General features: G+C 33.2%; 1 protein-coding gene across 1 annotated transcript; it reads left to right on the forward strand.

Moving 5' to 3' along the window:
- Window positions 1-1,813: 1,813 nt before the first annotated feature.
- Window positions 1,814-4,025, forward strand: LOC104900162 (40S ribosomal protein S15a-1). The gene is made up of 4 exons (XM_010687522.4): window positions 1,814-1,958; window positions 2,950-3,100; window positions 3,227-3,387; window positions 3,645-4,025. The coding sequence occupies exons 2-4, from the start codon at window positions 2,968-2,970 to the stop codon at window positions 3,741-3,743; spliced, it is 393 nt and encodes a 130-aa protein (XP_010685824.1). The 5' UTR covers window positions 1,814-1,958; window positions 2,950-2,967; the 3' UTR covers window positions 3,744-4,025.
- The last annotated feature ends 10,338 nt before the right edge of the window (window positions 4,026-14,363 follow it).

The following is a 14,363-nucleotide window of genomic DNA, read 5'->3' on the forward strand; positions in this document are numbered from 1 at the left end:
CTTTAATCTCCAACGAAGTAATAGAAAACAAACTAGGGTATAAACTACAGAGGAAAAATAATGTGATCTTGAAAAAAGTAAGTAATATATGTCCTCCTGTAACTAGAAAGCCTATAATATATATAGTTATAACTCCTAATACTAGTAGGGAACCAAAATGTAAGATAAGGAAGCCAAATAAATCAATAAATGGCGTAAGAAGGTTTTAGCAGATCGGGCCAACTTCCGAATCCCATATATCGCAAAATACCACTCGCCTTGGGCCATGCAACTTATCTTTCGAAAGCTCTTCAAGCCTACTTTCCAATGCCGCTGGAATCAACCCAATATCAACATCGAGTCAAAAGTTTGGGCTAAAAGAGTGAACATGACTCAATTTTCACAATTCTATCGATGAATTCCAACTCCAATTTGGCTCCAATTTGCATTCAAATACATCCAAATCGATCCTTATCAACGTAGCTTGCTTCCAATTGATCCTAAGTACTCAAGCTTGTCCAATAATACTCCAATTATGTTCCCGATACTTGAAATTCATCAAAAATACCAAAAAACGCAGAAGAGGAGCAATATTTCGCAAATTAAGTAATAGCATGTAATTATGAACTACACTGCATCCAAATGCTCCTATAATGCAACCTAAATGCAACTAAACCTATTTGAAGATACGACACATCAGTCGGCAGCGGGTTCATGTTTGCTAATGGGTTTCGGAACTCGGGCCTGCTCTTATGGAAGATTTGGGAGCGTTTGTCTTGCCCCCCATGTGACGGGTTTCAATAAGGTGTTTATCTTCAATTGGGCCTCGGGATAAGGTGTTTTTGGCGGCGTAACTTCAACTTGTGTGTTTCATGTACTCCTTTTTTCCTCTATTTTTGTTTTAATGGAAGTTGTATCTTGTAACATCCTTCAAGATGCTTTAGGTGGTGTTTCTTTGTTGAGACACCTGCTAGTTTTCTTTCCTGATAAATATATATATAGACATATATGTTTTCACATGAATCACAAAAATCATTTGAGGTCCAGAGTTGTTAGGAATTTTTAAAAGGTTGTTTATCGTTAAAAGCCTATATCTAAAAGGTATGTTTTTGACAAACTTCGCTTAAATTAATAAGTATATTTTTTCGCACGAATCGCGTGTATAGTAGGATATGTTCTTTTGGACTGAACATAGTTAATTAGTCTAAACTAGTGGTGGCAATAGGGAGGGCATAATCGAACCAATTAACGATATGACCCGCATGAAGACCGGTTCATATTGGGACGCCAAGTGATTGAGGCTGAACTGACACGAAATTGGACAACCAAATAGGCTATTGCGGGCCAATTTGAGAGCGAGGAAACCGGTCCGACCTTAGCACAAATCGGGATGTGATATCAACCATGGACCCGACCCCAAGCCGTATTAAATCCCAAACCCCCATCAAACAACTAGAGAAAATGCATAAATGTAATTCATCCTCGGCCCAGTTACAAAAACCACCAGTGTATATGGACGATATTATTGTGAATATTAATGCATATACAATAGAAATTTTAAAATCAAAACATATTTTTATTTATGCAAAAAAGAAAACATCGAACAGGCGGGCCAAATTTGAATCAGTCTATGCCAACACTGAACCAGAGCCGAACCTGCTCAAGGTTGAGAAAACTCAACTCTGAACCTAAACCTGAACCTGTTAACTAACCTATCCAGTTAAGAGTCATGCCAAGTTGATTCGATCCGGCCTACGAACCGGCCCAACCCGTTGTGTAAACTGAAATTAATATCAGTTTTCAATAAAAAACTGGGCTTAATACCTATGGGTAGCCCAACATCTTCGGCCCATCAAACTCCACGGGGTATATAAACGAACACCATCTCAGGTCAAAACCCTAAACTTTAGAAAACCTCTCTGCCTCCCTCACTCCTACGGAACTCTGAGGCTCGAATTGTTCTTCAAATCTCGTTCAAGGTATTTTTTTTCTCTCTCCTCTTTTTTATTAGATGAATTTACTTGTTTAGACAATCTTTTGTTTGCAATTTTGATTATTAAGATCCTATGCGATTGATTTTATGCGATTGTTATGGTTTGTTTCATGAATTTAGCTTATGTTTTTAGCGATAATTTACATTTACAGCTTCTGTTTGTTTCATGGAATCTAATGATAGTATTTTTATGTTATAATTTGTATGCGCATATTTTCATACGATTGTTCATCTGTTCTTGTTTGTTTCATCCAATCAAATTTTCAAATCTAGTTGAATTTTGGAATTTTGCAGTTAGAGATTTGTATTATTCTGGTTAAAGCTCCGAAGCTTATGTTTCGAAAATGTATGTTATTTTTTTTTGGTGAAATATGAAACACGTGTGTTATAAATGTGGCTGTAGCATGTAGTAGATTTGTGTTAAGCAGGTGTTGGAAGAGGAAGAGTATAGCTTGTTTCAATATCGGCCGTCGCCGTAAGCTTTGTATATTAGATTTTAGAGCTAGAAGTTGCAGAATGTTGGAATGAAATTACTATCATAGGTTGGATATGTATGGAATTGATACAGATAGCAGGATTAATGAGATTGTTTTTTAGGTTTTAGTGTTGATCATGTTGATAGATATGAAAGTTGCTGTCCGTGTCTTTTGAAGATATGTTGTAATGCTGTTTGAATTTAATGGCTGTGTGATAGTTTATGCAAGAGCAATATGAATCTTATATAACTATTGAATACTGTTTAGATTTTAGTGTTGATCATGTTGATAGATATGAAAATAGCTGTCTGTCTTTTGAAGATTTGTTGTAATGTTGATTGAATTTAATGGCTGTGTGATAGTATATGCAAGAGCAATATGAATCTTATATAACTATTGAATACTGTATTGACAGTAAGAAGCATTATTTATTTGTCATTATTTTCGTGCATGTCGTGTAGATCTTTGAATAATTTGGTTGGTTATATTGTCCTGTGTCAGTAACTTTTGCTTGTAAGGATGGTGAAGACAAGTGTTTTGAATGACGCTCTCAAAACTATGTATAATGCTGAGAAGATCGGCAAAAGGCAGGTTCTTATTAGGCCTTCATCAAAAGTGATCATCAAGGTTCTCCTTGTTATGCAAAAGCATGGTATGGTCACTTGTAATTACTTGTTTTCACCTTTTTTTCATGAAGAATTTGATCACTTTTCAGTTTTTCACCTTGACTTTATTGTTTGTATCATTGATTGCTCTTTTCCATGAATTGGTTTTGTAGGTTACATCGGCGAATTTGAGTATGTTGATGACCACAGGTCTGGAAAGATTGTGATTGAATTAAATGGAAGATTAAACAAGTGTGGTGTTATCAGCCCTCGTTTTGATGTCGGAGTGAAAGAGATTGAGTCCTGGACAGCAAGGTTGCTTCCTTCTAGACAGGTTAGCCAAACTTAATCTTCAGTTGCTCTAAATATCGCTGCTATACTCCATTTATTTGATCAAATGGGACTATAATTGAGCTGACTACATTTTACTTACATAAGTAGATCCTCGTCTTCATTCCCTAGTAGTATAATGATATTTGTTAGCTAATTGATTGTTCTACCATTTGCCTCTGTTGTTAATTACCATATTCTACTTTGTTATATCATGTTCAGGGGTCTATATCTGATCTTTTTGTTTTTCTAAAATTTCAGTTTGGATATATTATTCTTACAACTTCGGCTGGCATCATGGACCACGAAGAGGCTAGAAGAAAGAATGTTGGAGGCAAGGTGCTTGGCTTCTTTTACTGATGAGAGGGGGCTTCACGGATTGACTTGAAATTTTGGAATAGTACTTCATCCTTGAATTTTTGTTGCCTTCTGCTACCTTCATCTGTTTGAATGTAGTGCCCTTTTTCTATATATTTAGTTTTTCTTTATGCACTCTGGGTTGCTGTTGTACTATGTGAAATGAGATTTGATATTTTTCTTAGCTAGTTGATGAACCTGACTTTATTTCACAATGTAGCATGCTTTTCTCAAATTCTTGAGATTCTGGCTATTTTATATGTTAAATGAAATCCTTTGTTTGCATGTGAGATTAAATGACAGATTTTTGAAGATTTTTTTTCGGTATTGAGAGCTTGAGTAAGAGATGATTTTCATCTGGTGTCAACTCGTCTGCTATAACAAGTTTTGAGTCCATTCCAGTTTAATTAATAGCTTCATGAATGTTTCTGTATGTGATTTCCTAGATGCGTAAACTATGTGTGATCCTTGGTTCTTTGTAGTAGCTCGAAACATATTTTTGGTAGCCTTGTGTTTGTGTAGTATTCTTTAAGCAGATTGTTGGCTATAGAGGATATCATATGTGCCGATGTGGAGCTGGCTTGCAGGCAGTATATTTTCTTTGGATTCCAATGAGTTAAGCTAGAAATACTTGTGCCAGTCTCAGACACAAAGTTTGTCATATGTGAATTGTGATTACCTGGGTTCGACGCCCTACAGAAATGTAAACCTTTGTTTTTAAAAATTGTGGAGCTATGACTCTCATCTGCACGTGAACTTCCCTATCCCTAGTGTGCTGGTACTTGGTAGCTGCTTGGGAACAGTTAAGCCAACCAGTTTAGTTGAAGCTCACAGTAAAGGTTATTTTCCTAGGCTTTAAAATGTCACTGAATTACGAATTACATTTATGGAGAGTTTCTTTGACATTGGCTGCTGGTCACATGTAATGAGATCCGAGGCCGTGGAGGAGGCACTGTACAGTGTACATGCCATGGATTTGCCTGTGTTGTGGTCAAGCTAGGTGTGGTTATGACTCACAAATGAAGATTATGGTTGTAGTTTGGGTTGTTTGGTTGGCTTACTGGCAGAACATTTTGAGTATATTTTAGATTACATCATTACAGCCATAGTTCCTTGTTGGTAAATTCCCTTATCCCCCCCCCCCCTAAAAGACTCATTATTTCAAAGCGAAGAAGAATGTGCATGAAGATTACAATTGAACGGATGTAGAAGTGGACCTTTTTATGTTCTTAGTATTGAACGGATGTAGAAGTGGACCTCTTTATGTTTCTTAGTATTGAACGGATGTACAAGCTAACTCTTTGTCGGTCATTCATTGTTCATGCATGACTGTCCATCTAGTGACTTATTGGACCAAGTTAAGCTCGACCTAGTGTACCTTGCAGCGATAGGGGCATTTTAGGGGGGGGGGGGATTCTCCGACTTTTACCCCTCCACATCCAAAGTGTCTTAACTTGCTAATTGAGCTATGTTGACCTGCTAATAATTTGATAAAATCTTTCTTTCTTGCTTACCTAAAATTTTAAAATTGACTTATAGGCAAGGCCTACTCACCATCATGACATTTTTTCTGGAGATAATTATAAGTCTTGGTAGGAGGTCACCATGTTCTCAAATGATTAGATTCGGACCGATGAGGGAAGCCCTTTGTACATGCTACAAATAGTGGGTTTTAGAAGTTTTCAAAGAGTGATAGATCTACGAATGGTCTAATTGTCTATTAAGTAGACAGTTGGTGGTACTAGTAATGAATCAAGATGTGAGTTGGTGAAGAAAGCCTTATCCGTTTGATCTTTTGAACACTCACTTCCTCTGTTCCTTTTTTAATTGCAACAATTATCACTTTGAGTAGTTTCATATCTATTGCATCAATTTGAGTTTTTTCAATATATATATCATATATAATAAAGTTTTAACCAGCTATAACAACAACAATCAATTATTATTTTCAAAGATCCTTCAAAATAGACATAGGTAGTTCAAAATAGTCAATGGTAAAAGTAAATGATCTTGTCTTTTAGCTTATCATTAGTAAAATTTGGAGCTTTCTTCCATAATTAATCTTATATATGCACCTATTCTATGGTCTTCCAAAACAAATGCTGACTAAATCAAACACCAAGAAACAAAATGTATGTGAAATCAGGAAAATAATACACGTTTTGAATTAGTTTCTAAAGATCCAAAAAGTATTCATGAATTTAATAATCAAATCTATCTTTAAAGTCTCGAAACAATAAAAATATCCACTTTTATAAAGTAAGGTATTTTCCATAGGTGTTGTTCATATCACATCTCTTGCAATTTGGAGTGATGTACAAGCTGGAAAGACCACTTGCAATCACCCCACAACAAGTTCAAACGCCGCATCCCCCACTACTTCCTGACTCTGGCGACAGTGATAGAAAAACAGTAACTTGCTTATGCTATGGCTCCAACTTTATGCGCTGACGCTTTACGAGGTCGTTTGGTTCACTTCAAATTTCAGTGGAGTTTTGATTTCTTAAGAAGTATAAAACAGGATAGTTATTTGATATGTAAGAAATAGGAAATTCATGAAAAATAGAATTTTCAAGGAAATGGAAAATCCTATGAAGTGTAGAAAATTAATCACCAACCCTCCTTGGTGATTAGAAATTCCTGTATCAATTACAAATTCTTGCTCAACGAAACACCCAAAGTTACTTCCTAGGAAATAAACAAGAGAATTTATTTTCCATGAAATAAGACTTTCCATGAAAATTAAGTTCCAATGGTAACCAAACGAGTCGGTAAACCTTATACTTTATAAAAAAGAAAGAAAACAAATTTGCTAATTAAATCCTTGATCTCTTTGTGTGTATGTGGGGACCTTTTATCTTTTAATTCTTATTAATGTTTAGTATTTAGGAAACACATGAATTACAACTCTATAAATACCTCATTTAGTAATCACGCTATCGATCAGTTGGAGAATAGGAGACATATAAAATTTTCCGAATCATGACTTAGGCTCTGTTTGGTTAGGAGAAAAATTATTCAATGAAAAATGACAAACAAATACTCTTTTAAATCTATTTCTTTATTAATTTTCGTTTAATTTTCATCTAATGAAATTTCAAACTAAGATATGGAATTTGTAGGTTGTCAAAACATTTTTTTACAAGAAAAGTGTTGTTTAATAGATGAAAGGAGGGATAAAGTGTATTAATATGCACGAAGCAAATTTAGGAATATAACACTCTCATCATCGCTCAATACCAGAAGGCACAAATCTAGTAAGGTAGTAAACTACAAAAATTTGTAGGTTCCCAAAACAAGCATAAAGTTATAGTAAAATGAACTATTCATAATTGGAAAAAAGAGTACAAGAATATATATAAACTTTGCCTCTTTCCTCTCTTACATAATCTGATAAGAGTATTACCTAAAATCATAACAACCTTTCTCTTCAAATCCCAAACAAAGTAAAAACAATATTAATTACTACAAAAACATTGCCAAAGGATAGACAGTTGCCCCATCTTTAATGATCCCAACCATTGATAAACACAATCTTGACATGAACTTCAACCAGAAGATTTGAGAATTTCAATCCTCTGGAACTCATCCTCATCATTTCCCATGCTCCTGCACCTTTTCTTTCCAATGGATTTCATCATAATTATGAGACATATATGATATATGAAGGATGAATAAAATGGATGTTTTAAGAGAGTTTTGAAATTGTTGAAGAGAAATTTATGGTTGAATATAAAGGAGATAAATAAGTGAAAGGACTTGGATTATATTGTAGGGTTTGGTAAAGATCAAAGCATGAGGTATCTACTTGAGCATATTCTTCACACTTTAGTTTGTTACTTTCCTTTTTGATTATTTTCAGTTTATAATTTATGCCACATCAATTGATTCATAATATGTGGAATCAACCTAAAGTTTTCCTCCACTCATAGAGAAAAGAGGGATGGTTAATGGGGTATACAACTATACATGCATGCATGATGCATGTATAAAGTAAAGTGTGATTTTTTTTGTCCAACTTAGGCATGTTCAATAGGATTGTGCCTATCAGTTGGCCTTACTTCTTTGTCTAGCACCTTAGAGACAAATGTATATGTATTTGACCCAAAAGATGAAGTGGGTAGTATTGTTAGAGCTATGTCTTGAATAGGATTATCAAGAAAACTTGGATTTAATGGTATGGTTTAATTTTTTATTTCTTATATGGGAGATCAAGGTTCAAATTTGACGGAATCAAAATTTTTAATATTGTTGGGGAGGGTAAGTTTGGGACTTGTGTTGGGCCTTTGGGTGAGTGGTCTTGTGCGAGAGCAGTTTAGGGGAAATTATCTTATCATGCGGGTTTCTCAAATAAAGGAGCCAAAAAAAAAATGTCTTGAGTAGGATTTGCTATAGTAATAAACTAGTAGGTTTACACTATCCATGACAAATAGTAGTACATTATATTTCAAACTAAGAAATTTGACCAGCTAAGTGATGTTTGGGGACTTCGGCTTCTAAAAGCACATTATATTTCTGTTTTTTAATAGTTGTATATATGGACGGAGCCCGTTTTGTGATAGAGAGGTGAATTGAACCCATGTAAATTTTTAGATTTTTAAGGAATTTTCCTAGTAAAAAATTGTAAGATTGGTAACTTTAACCTAACGGCTACTAATATTTTGTACCCTACTTATATGTTTTATGAATCTACCATTCTTTGTGCCCAAAGAAAATGACACACATATTAAAGATAAGTCTTATAAAGATGGAAATGTCAAATAAATTACAGGTGAGGAGAAAACCTTTTTAAAAGGGAACTAACAATTAGGAGTAATTCAAAACACCCCAAAAAGAATATAATAAACAACTAAAAACATATTTAGTAGAATTTTTGTAAGTTTATTCTTCGCAAATTCGCACTAGCATAATTATGTGTTCATCAACCACGAAAGAGCGTTTTTAATCAAAATCAAATTCTTCTACTTCCTCCGTTTCAAATTAGTTGCGACACTTTCACTTTTCACGCATGTTAATGCAAAATTTTAAGGACATATATAGACTGTATTTGTAAAAAATTTAAAAAAATACATATTAAAAAAAATACATATTGGGTACGCCATTGAGCTGAGCAGTAGTTGTGTCTTTAGCATCTCTAGCCAACTCTTATTATATCACAAGTTAAACAACTTGATTACAATTAATTAAAAAATCTGTGATAAAGGGACAGGTCTTAAACCTCTTAATTCATAAGCTAATACTCTTGTATTTTAAATTAACTAATTCTTATCATTATGGATTAGATTGCATTATCTGACCTTTTCAGACATTATGTAATCCATGTTACATCTTTAATATAAATTCGACAAACGACAAAGCATTGAGTAAAGAACGAAATTGACGAATTTAATATACGGCAGACGTCAACACTCAACATTTTATAGCAACAGCTGGATTTGTATTATCTAGCTACATGAAGTCATTAAGTGAAATTCTATCAACTCCATTGGTTGTTGTTACTTGAATACTTCCTCCGATTTATTTTAAATACAACAAAAGAATACTTTCTCCGGTCTTTATTAGTTTACCCGTATTTTTTTGGGGGGATTTTCCTTATTAGTTTACCCATTTTTTCGTTTCTATTTTTAGAACGGCACCACTAACTTTTTCATCACACATACATTCAACTTTAATATAAAAAAATCTTTCGTTCTATGACCCACAACATTATATCTTCTAAACTCTATACAAAAGAAAAGGGTAAACTAATAAAGATCGGAGGGAGTATTTTATATATTACAAGTAAAACCCTTTTGTTGTATTTAAAACGAAATAGAGAAAATATAATGTACATTTAAATTTTAATGAACAAATGATTTGTTTTTGGTGAAAATTGTATTTTCGTTTCAATGTGGATTGTTAACTAATGAGTTAAAGTGCCTAAAAGGCTACTACTTTGGGGCCTTGGGCCTAGCATGATTCAGGGCCATAGGGGAATAATTTTCTCCCAACAGAGATTGACCCGGTAAATAAAGCCTCATGGCTTTTAAGCCCATTAACATAGAGCATGTGGGGTCACTAACATATAATTCCCAATTGTCTATATATATATACACACGATTTTTAGATTAATACTCATTTTAAATTGTACATTTGTCAATATACAACTTTGAATTAATATTTATAACTATCCATTACTATTAAATTCTAAGAAATTGATATACTTTTGCAATATACGTCGCGACACGTTCAACAACATCTTGAAAGTAATGGTCAAAAACTCAAAATAAAATCAGTGAATAATGTAAAAAGTCAAAGTGGAACATATGTTTAAGAGACAGAGGAAGTAAATAACTAGGAAAGAAAAAAAAAATACTTCAATTATACTCACTTGCATTTCTCTCCGGTTTTTTTTTTGGGTAAGAAGAAGTGGCCCGAACCCCACTCGGACACTTGAGACTAAGGGGGAAGGGTAAGGGGAATCCCTACCCTCAAAATACCTCTAGTGGAGATTGAACCCTCAACCTCAAAGTTAGAAGGGTGCTCTCCTTACCACTAAATCAAATACTACTTGATTGCATTTCTCTCTAATTGATTGAACTTACTAGTTACTACACCCAAAATTAGCTAAATCGTATTTGTGCAAGCATCTTATTTAAAACCACCTGACCAATCCCAACACAAACACACTATTTGATAATTGTCTTCAGCCCTGAACAAGTGTAGTTTGGCAATCTACTTTTTATTATATTTGTTCTTATATTCTACAATTATGAGTTTTGACAACTATTATACAAATTTAAATATTATTTCTTTCCTTCCCATTATCAACCAATCATGTTTAAGAGAAAAGAGCCTTCCTCTGTGTAAAATAGACTGGATTTCCACATGACAAATGAAAAAGCAAGAAACAACCAACACCATTCACCATATCTTGTGCTTTGTATTTGCTGGACAACCTTTTCAACGTCACACACACACATATATATAGGGAGTTGAGCACAAATGCAAAACCACACAACAGTAGCATATGGTTTTTGGGCAATAATTGTTGTTGACATGCTTCTTCCTAAACACAAATACATGTGCATATCCCTTCTATGATTCTTTCACATGGTAACTCTATTTTTGTGCTTCTTTTTTTTTGCAATTATGTCTTCAAAGTTCCACCACTTTATCTTGAAAACATGCTAATAAAGAGGTGTTGCGCATCTGTGGTTTACAACGGTGGAAGGATTGCTTTCAATATTATTCCATCGTTTATTTTTAATTTACTCACTTTACTCTGGGGGAGAAAATCAAGAAGGAAGTACAAAAGTATGAGAGATAAACTAAAAAGATGGAGAGATAAACTGAAAAATAAGAAATAAAAACAAAAGAGTGGGTTAAAATATTAAAAAGTAAATGATATGGGTGGAAAAATAGGAGAAACTAGATGTGATATGTTACCAAAAATAGAAAAAACAACAATATGTAGATTAAAAAGAATCAGACTAAAAAAGAAAGTGTGTAAATTAAAAGGAAACGGAAGGAGTATTATGCACTGCTTAGTGTAAGATTCATGAATAGATTTTTTGCTATTTGGTGTCTTAGAGTATTGATTAATCTAATCTTATAAATCATATAAAAGAGTTCTATATTAAATTCCATAATCTATGAAAAAGACTATTGACTAATCACCGAGTAAATGTTTGAACTTTTCAAATTATGTAGGTATAATATCTAATTCTTGAAAAAATGAACATCACTTGTTGAAACAATGAAACCAACATGTTCTAAGCTAAATTTTCAAAAGACTTTGACACTTCTATGATACCTTCGGATTTTAATAAATGATGTGAATTCGTGGTCAAAATTTGACCTAAAAAATGCAATCACATGTTAGTGTATTGCATTATGTTTGGAACAAGTGAAGTATAATAGCTCTATTTTTAGAGTTATTTATGTACTATATATTCTTGAGATTATTAAAATTATAGGATTTTTTTTTTGTATGACGTTGATTTACAATTTTTATATAGCCATTATATGAACTTTTTTGAAATGCAATTTTGTGGAATACTCCATTCTATTACTATGATGAGCTCTACTAACGGGCAACGGCTGACCACTAGAACAATTATATTGTCAAGTAAAGAAGTTAAAAAAATTTCTCCGAACGATGTTTTCTCTCCTAACTTTATTAGGAGGAGTTATTCTATTTTGAATGTAAATAAACACAATTTTATTCTAATGAACAAGAAAATGCGAGTGGTTGAATATACTCCAATAAAAGTAAGAATTAAGATTTAAGACCAAAGAGGAAAAAGTTCTCCATTGACTTGTTTAATTGTTTCCGTTCTTGGCAAAATGTAGCATGTGAAAAAGGTCCCCAAAGGCTCAAAGAATGGAGGACACGATTGATGATACATCAACATATATGAGTTGGCTTGGCTGCCTCCTTTTACATGGTCCCAAAGATGAAAGACCCAAACCAACTTGAAATTTCTATTACTTCCTGTGTTTCATAATATATACTCGCTACGAAAATTATTAAAAGAGACGGTTCAATTTTAATATAAATTAGACCTAGTCACTAAATGGATTAAACTAGTCACTGAAAGAAATTAATCTAGTCATTATTAGGCTAATTCTCTTTTTAATATTGGACTTCCCATTGCCTAATTTTAATTTAAAAGTAGGCGGTTTCTTACAAGACAAACTCTACTCACTATATTTCTATTGTGGAAAGTTTCACATTACTTAATATACTTCTTTTTTAGCAATAAACTCTTTCTATCTCTCTCATCTTACATGGATCCCTTCTCTTTTTACTCCCTACCTCTTTTTTTCTTCAAAAATTACCTAAGAGTTCGTAAATTGAAAAATGTAGTGAGTAATATGAAACGGAGAAAGTATAACAATAATTAAAATTTACATTATGCTACTCAACTTATTTCTATAATTCACATTACTTATAAAAGATTTCACACCCTCCCCATTCCCTATTCCAGAAATCCCAACAAACATCATACCCCAGTCAAACCATTACAAGTTGCATCATAATTCTAAATAAGACAGAGTACTAGTTATACAATAATACAACTAGATTTTACAAATGGGTCCTCCCAATTTTCTAATTGTTACGCAACTAATAAAAGTAAAGTCCTAATATTCTAAATTTAACGGTCCGTTTGGTAGTCGTTAATAAATTGCGGTAATGAAAATGAATTTAAGTGCAATTTTATTAGGCAAGCACCCTTAAAGTTTCCATGGGGAGACTTTTTTTTCTCCATGGGCAAGCAATCTCACCCCTAAACTTGTGTTTTTGTCTCGAAGGGGAATCAAATTTCATTACCATCTAGAAGGTGGTATTGGATGAGAATGAAAATTCAAAAAGAAAAGTGGACACTTTAGGATAAATTAGCATTACCATAGGAATGGAGAATGATTTTCTTCACAAATTTACACACAAATTCATTTCTATCACCACCATTTATAACCAACGAACTACCAAACGGACAGTTATATTTTTAATAAATTGGTAAGAATAACCTCTGGGCTGCTCTCACGTAAGGATCAGGCCCAATTACTTGGAAAGAGGTGAAACGGTAAGAAGAATCTTCTTCCAAGTACCATTCACTCAGTGAGATTCGAATCACTAACCTTGAGATTATAAAGTGAAATCTCTACCAAGTGAGTTCTTGTGTGCTAAATTTTTAGTCGTTTATGAGTTTATCATATTTCCTCTTATATAGGAAAACTCAAAAGTAAAATTCAATGTTTTTAACTTCAATTTTCTTATTAAAGGCAATTTGAACATTTAACTAGTCATAACTCATGACTATTCTTTATGAGATCACAACTCAAAACCGATAATAAATTAATCCCATTTTAAAACAAATATGAACATCCAATTTCTATCTGCTTTAGAGCTTGATATAATTCTATATTATATTTCTCTTGAGGGAAAATATTTCATGGAGTAATATTTTAAGCTTAACATGAAGGCTGACTTTTCTATGGATTGGAATCCCCTTGTTACCTCTTTAACTCATGAAAGGCAAGCTGAGCCTACTTGACTAGTTAATTACCGAATCAAAAAAATATATAAAATATAGAGTTTTTTGCGGGGATATACCAGGGTATTAGAGCATTTTGTGAGGATATACTTTACTATTTTTTTTTGTGTGGATATACCAACCTAAATTTAAGTTTTGTTAAAAGGTACCAAATACATTAATTTTGGCGAGAAAGTCAAATTTCCTCTAACTTGCTTAATTACTGATATTCAATTGCTTCTATTACATTCATTTTCCTCTAACTTCCCCACTGTCAATATGTGGCTCACTCGCGAGTTCCTACAAAGTCAAAGGCTAGAAATTTGACTTTCTCGCTGGTAATTGTGTTTTTGTTACCTTTTTTAACAAAATTTAAATTTAGATTGGTATATCCGTAAAAAAAAAAAATCAGTGAGGTATATACCCACAAAATATCCTATTACCACGATATCTTCCCACAAAAAAACTCTAAAATTTAAGCTTCACATGAAATTAATTTGGAAACAAATAAACACAACTCTTTATTTTACCTGAAAATGCCACTCCATTTTCTGATTGGGGAACATAAAAAACTTACTAATTATAAGAGAGGGCCGGTTCGTCT

The sequence above is a fragment of the Beta vulgaris genome, chromosome 7 (genome assembly GCF_026745355.1).
Source record: "Beta vulgaris subsp. vulgaris cultivar EL10 chromosome 7, EL10.2, whole genome shotgun sequence".
NCBI classification, from domain to species: domain Eukaryota; kingdom Viridiplantae; phylum Streptophyta; class Magnoliopsida; order Caryophyllales; family Amaranthaceae; genus Beta; species Beta vulgaris.

Bases quoted from the DNA above. Each gene is read 5' to 3' on its own strand.
- LOC104900162 (XM_010687522.4), top strand. From the start codon at position 2,968: ATGGTGAAGACAAGTGTTTTGAATGACGCTCTCAAAACTATGTATAAT. The intron at 3,101-3,226 runs GTATGGTCACTT...TTGGTTTTGTAG, and splicing joins CCTTGTTATGCAAAAGCATG to GTTACATCGGCGAATTTGAG. The intron at 3,388-3,644 runs GTTAGCCAAACT...CTAAAATTTCAG, and splicing joins GGTTGCTTCCTTCTAGACAG to TTTGGATATATTATTCTTAC.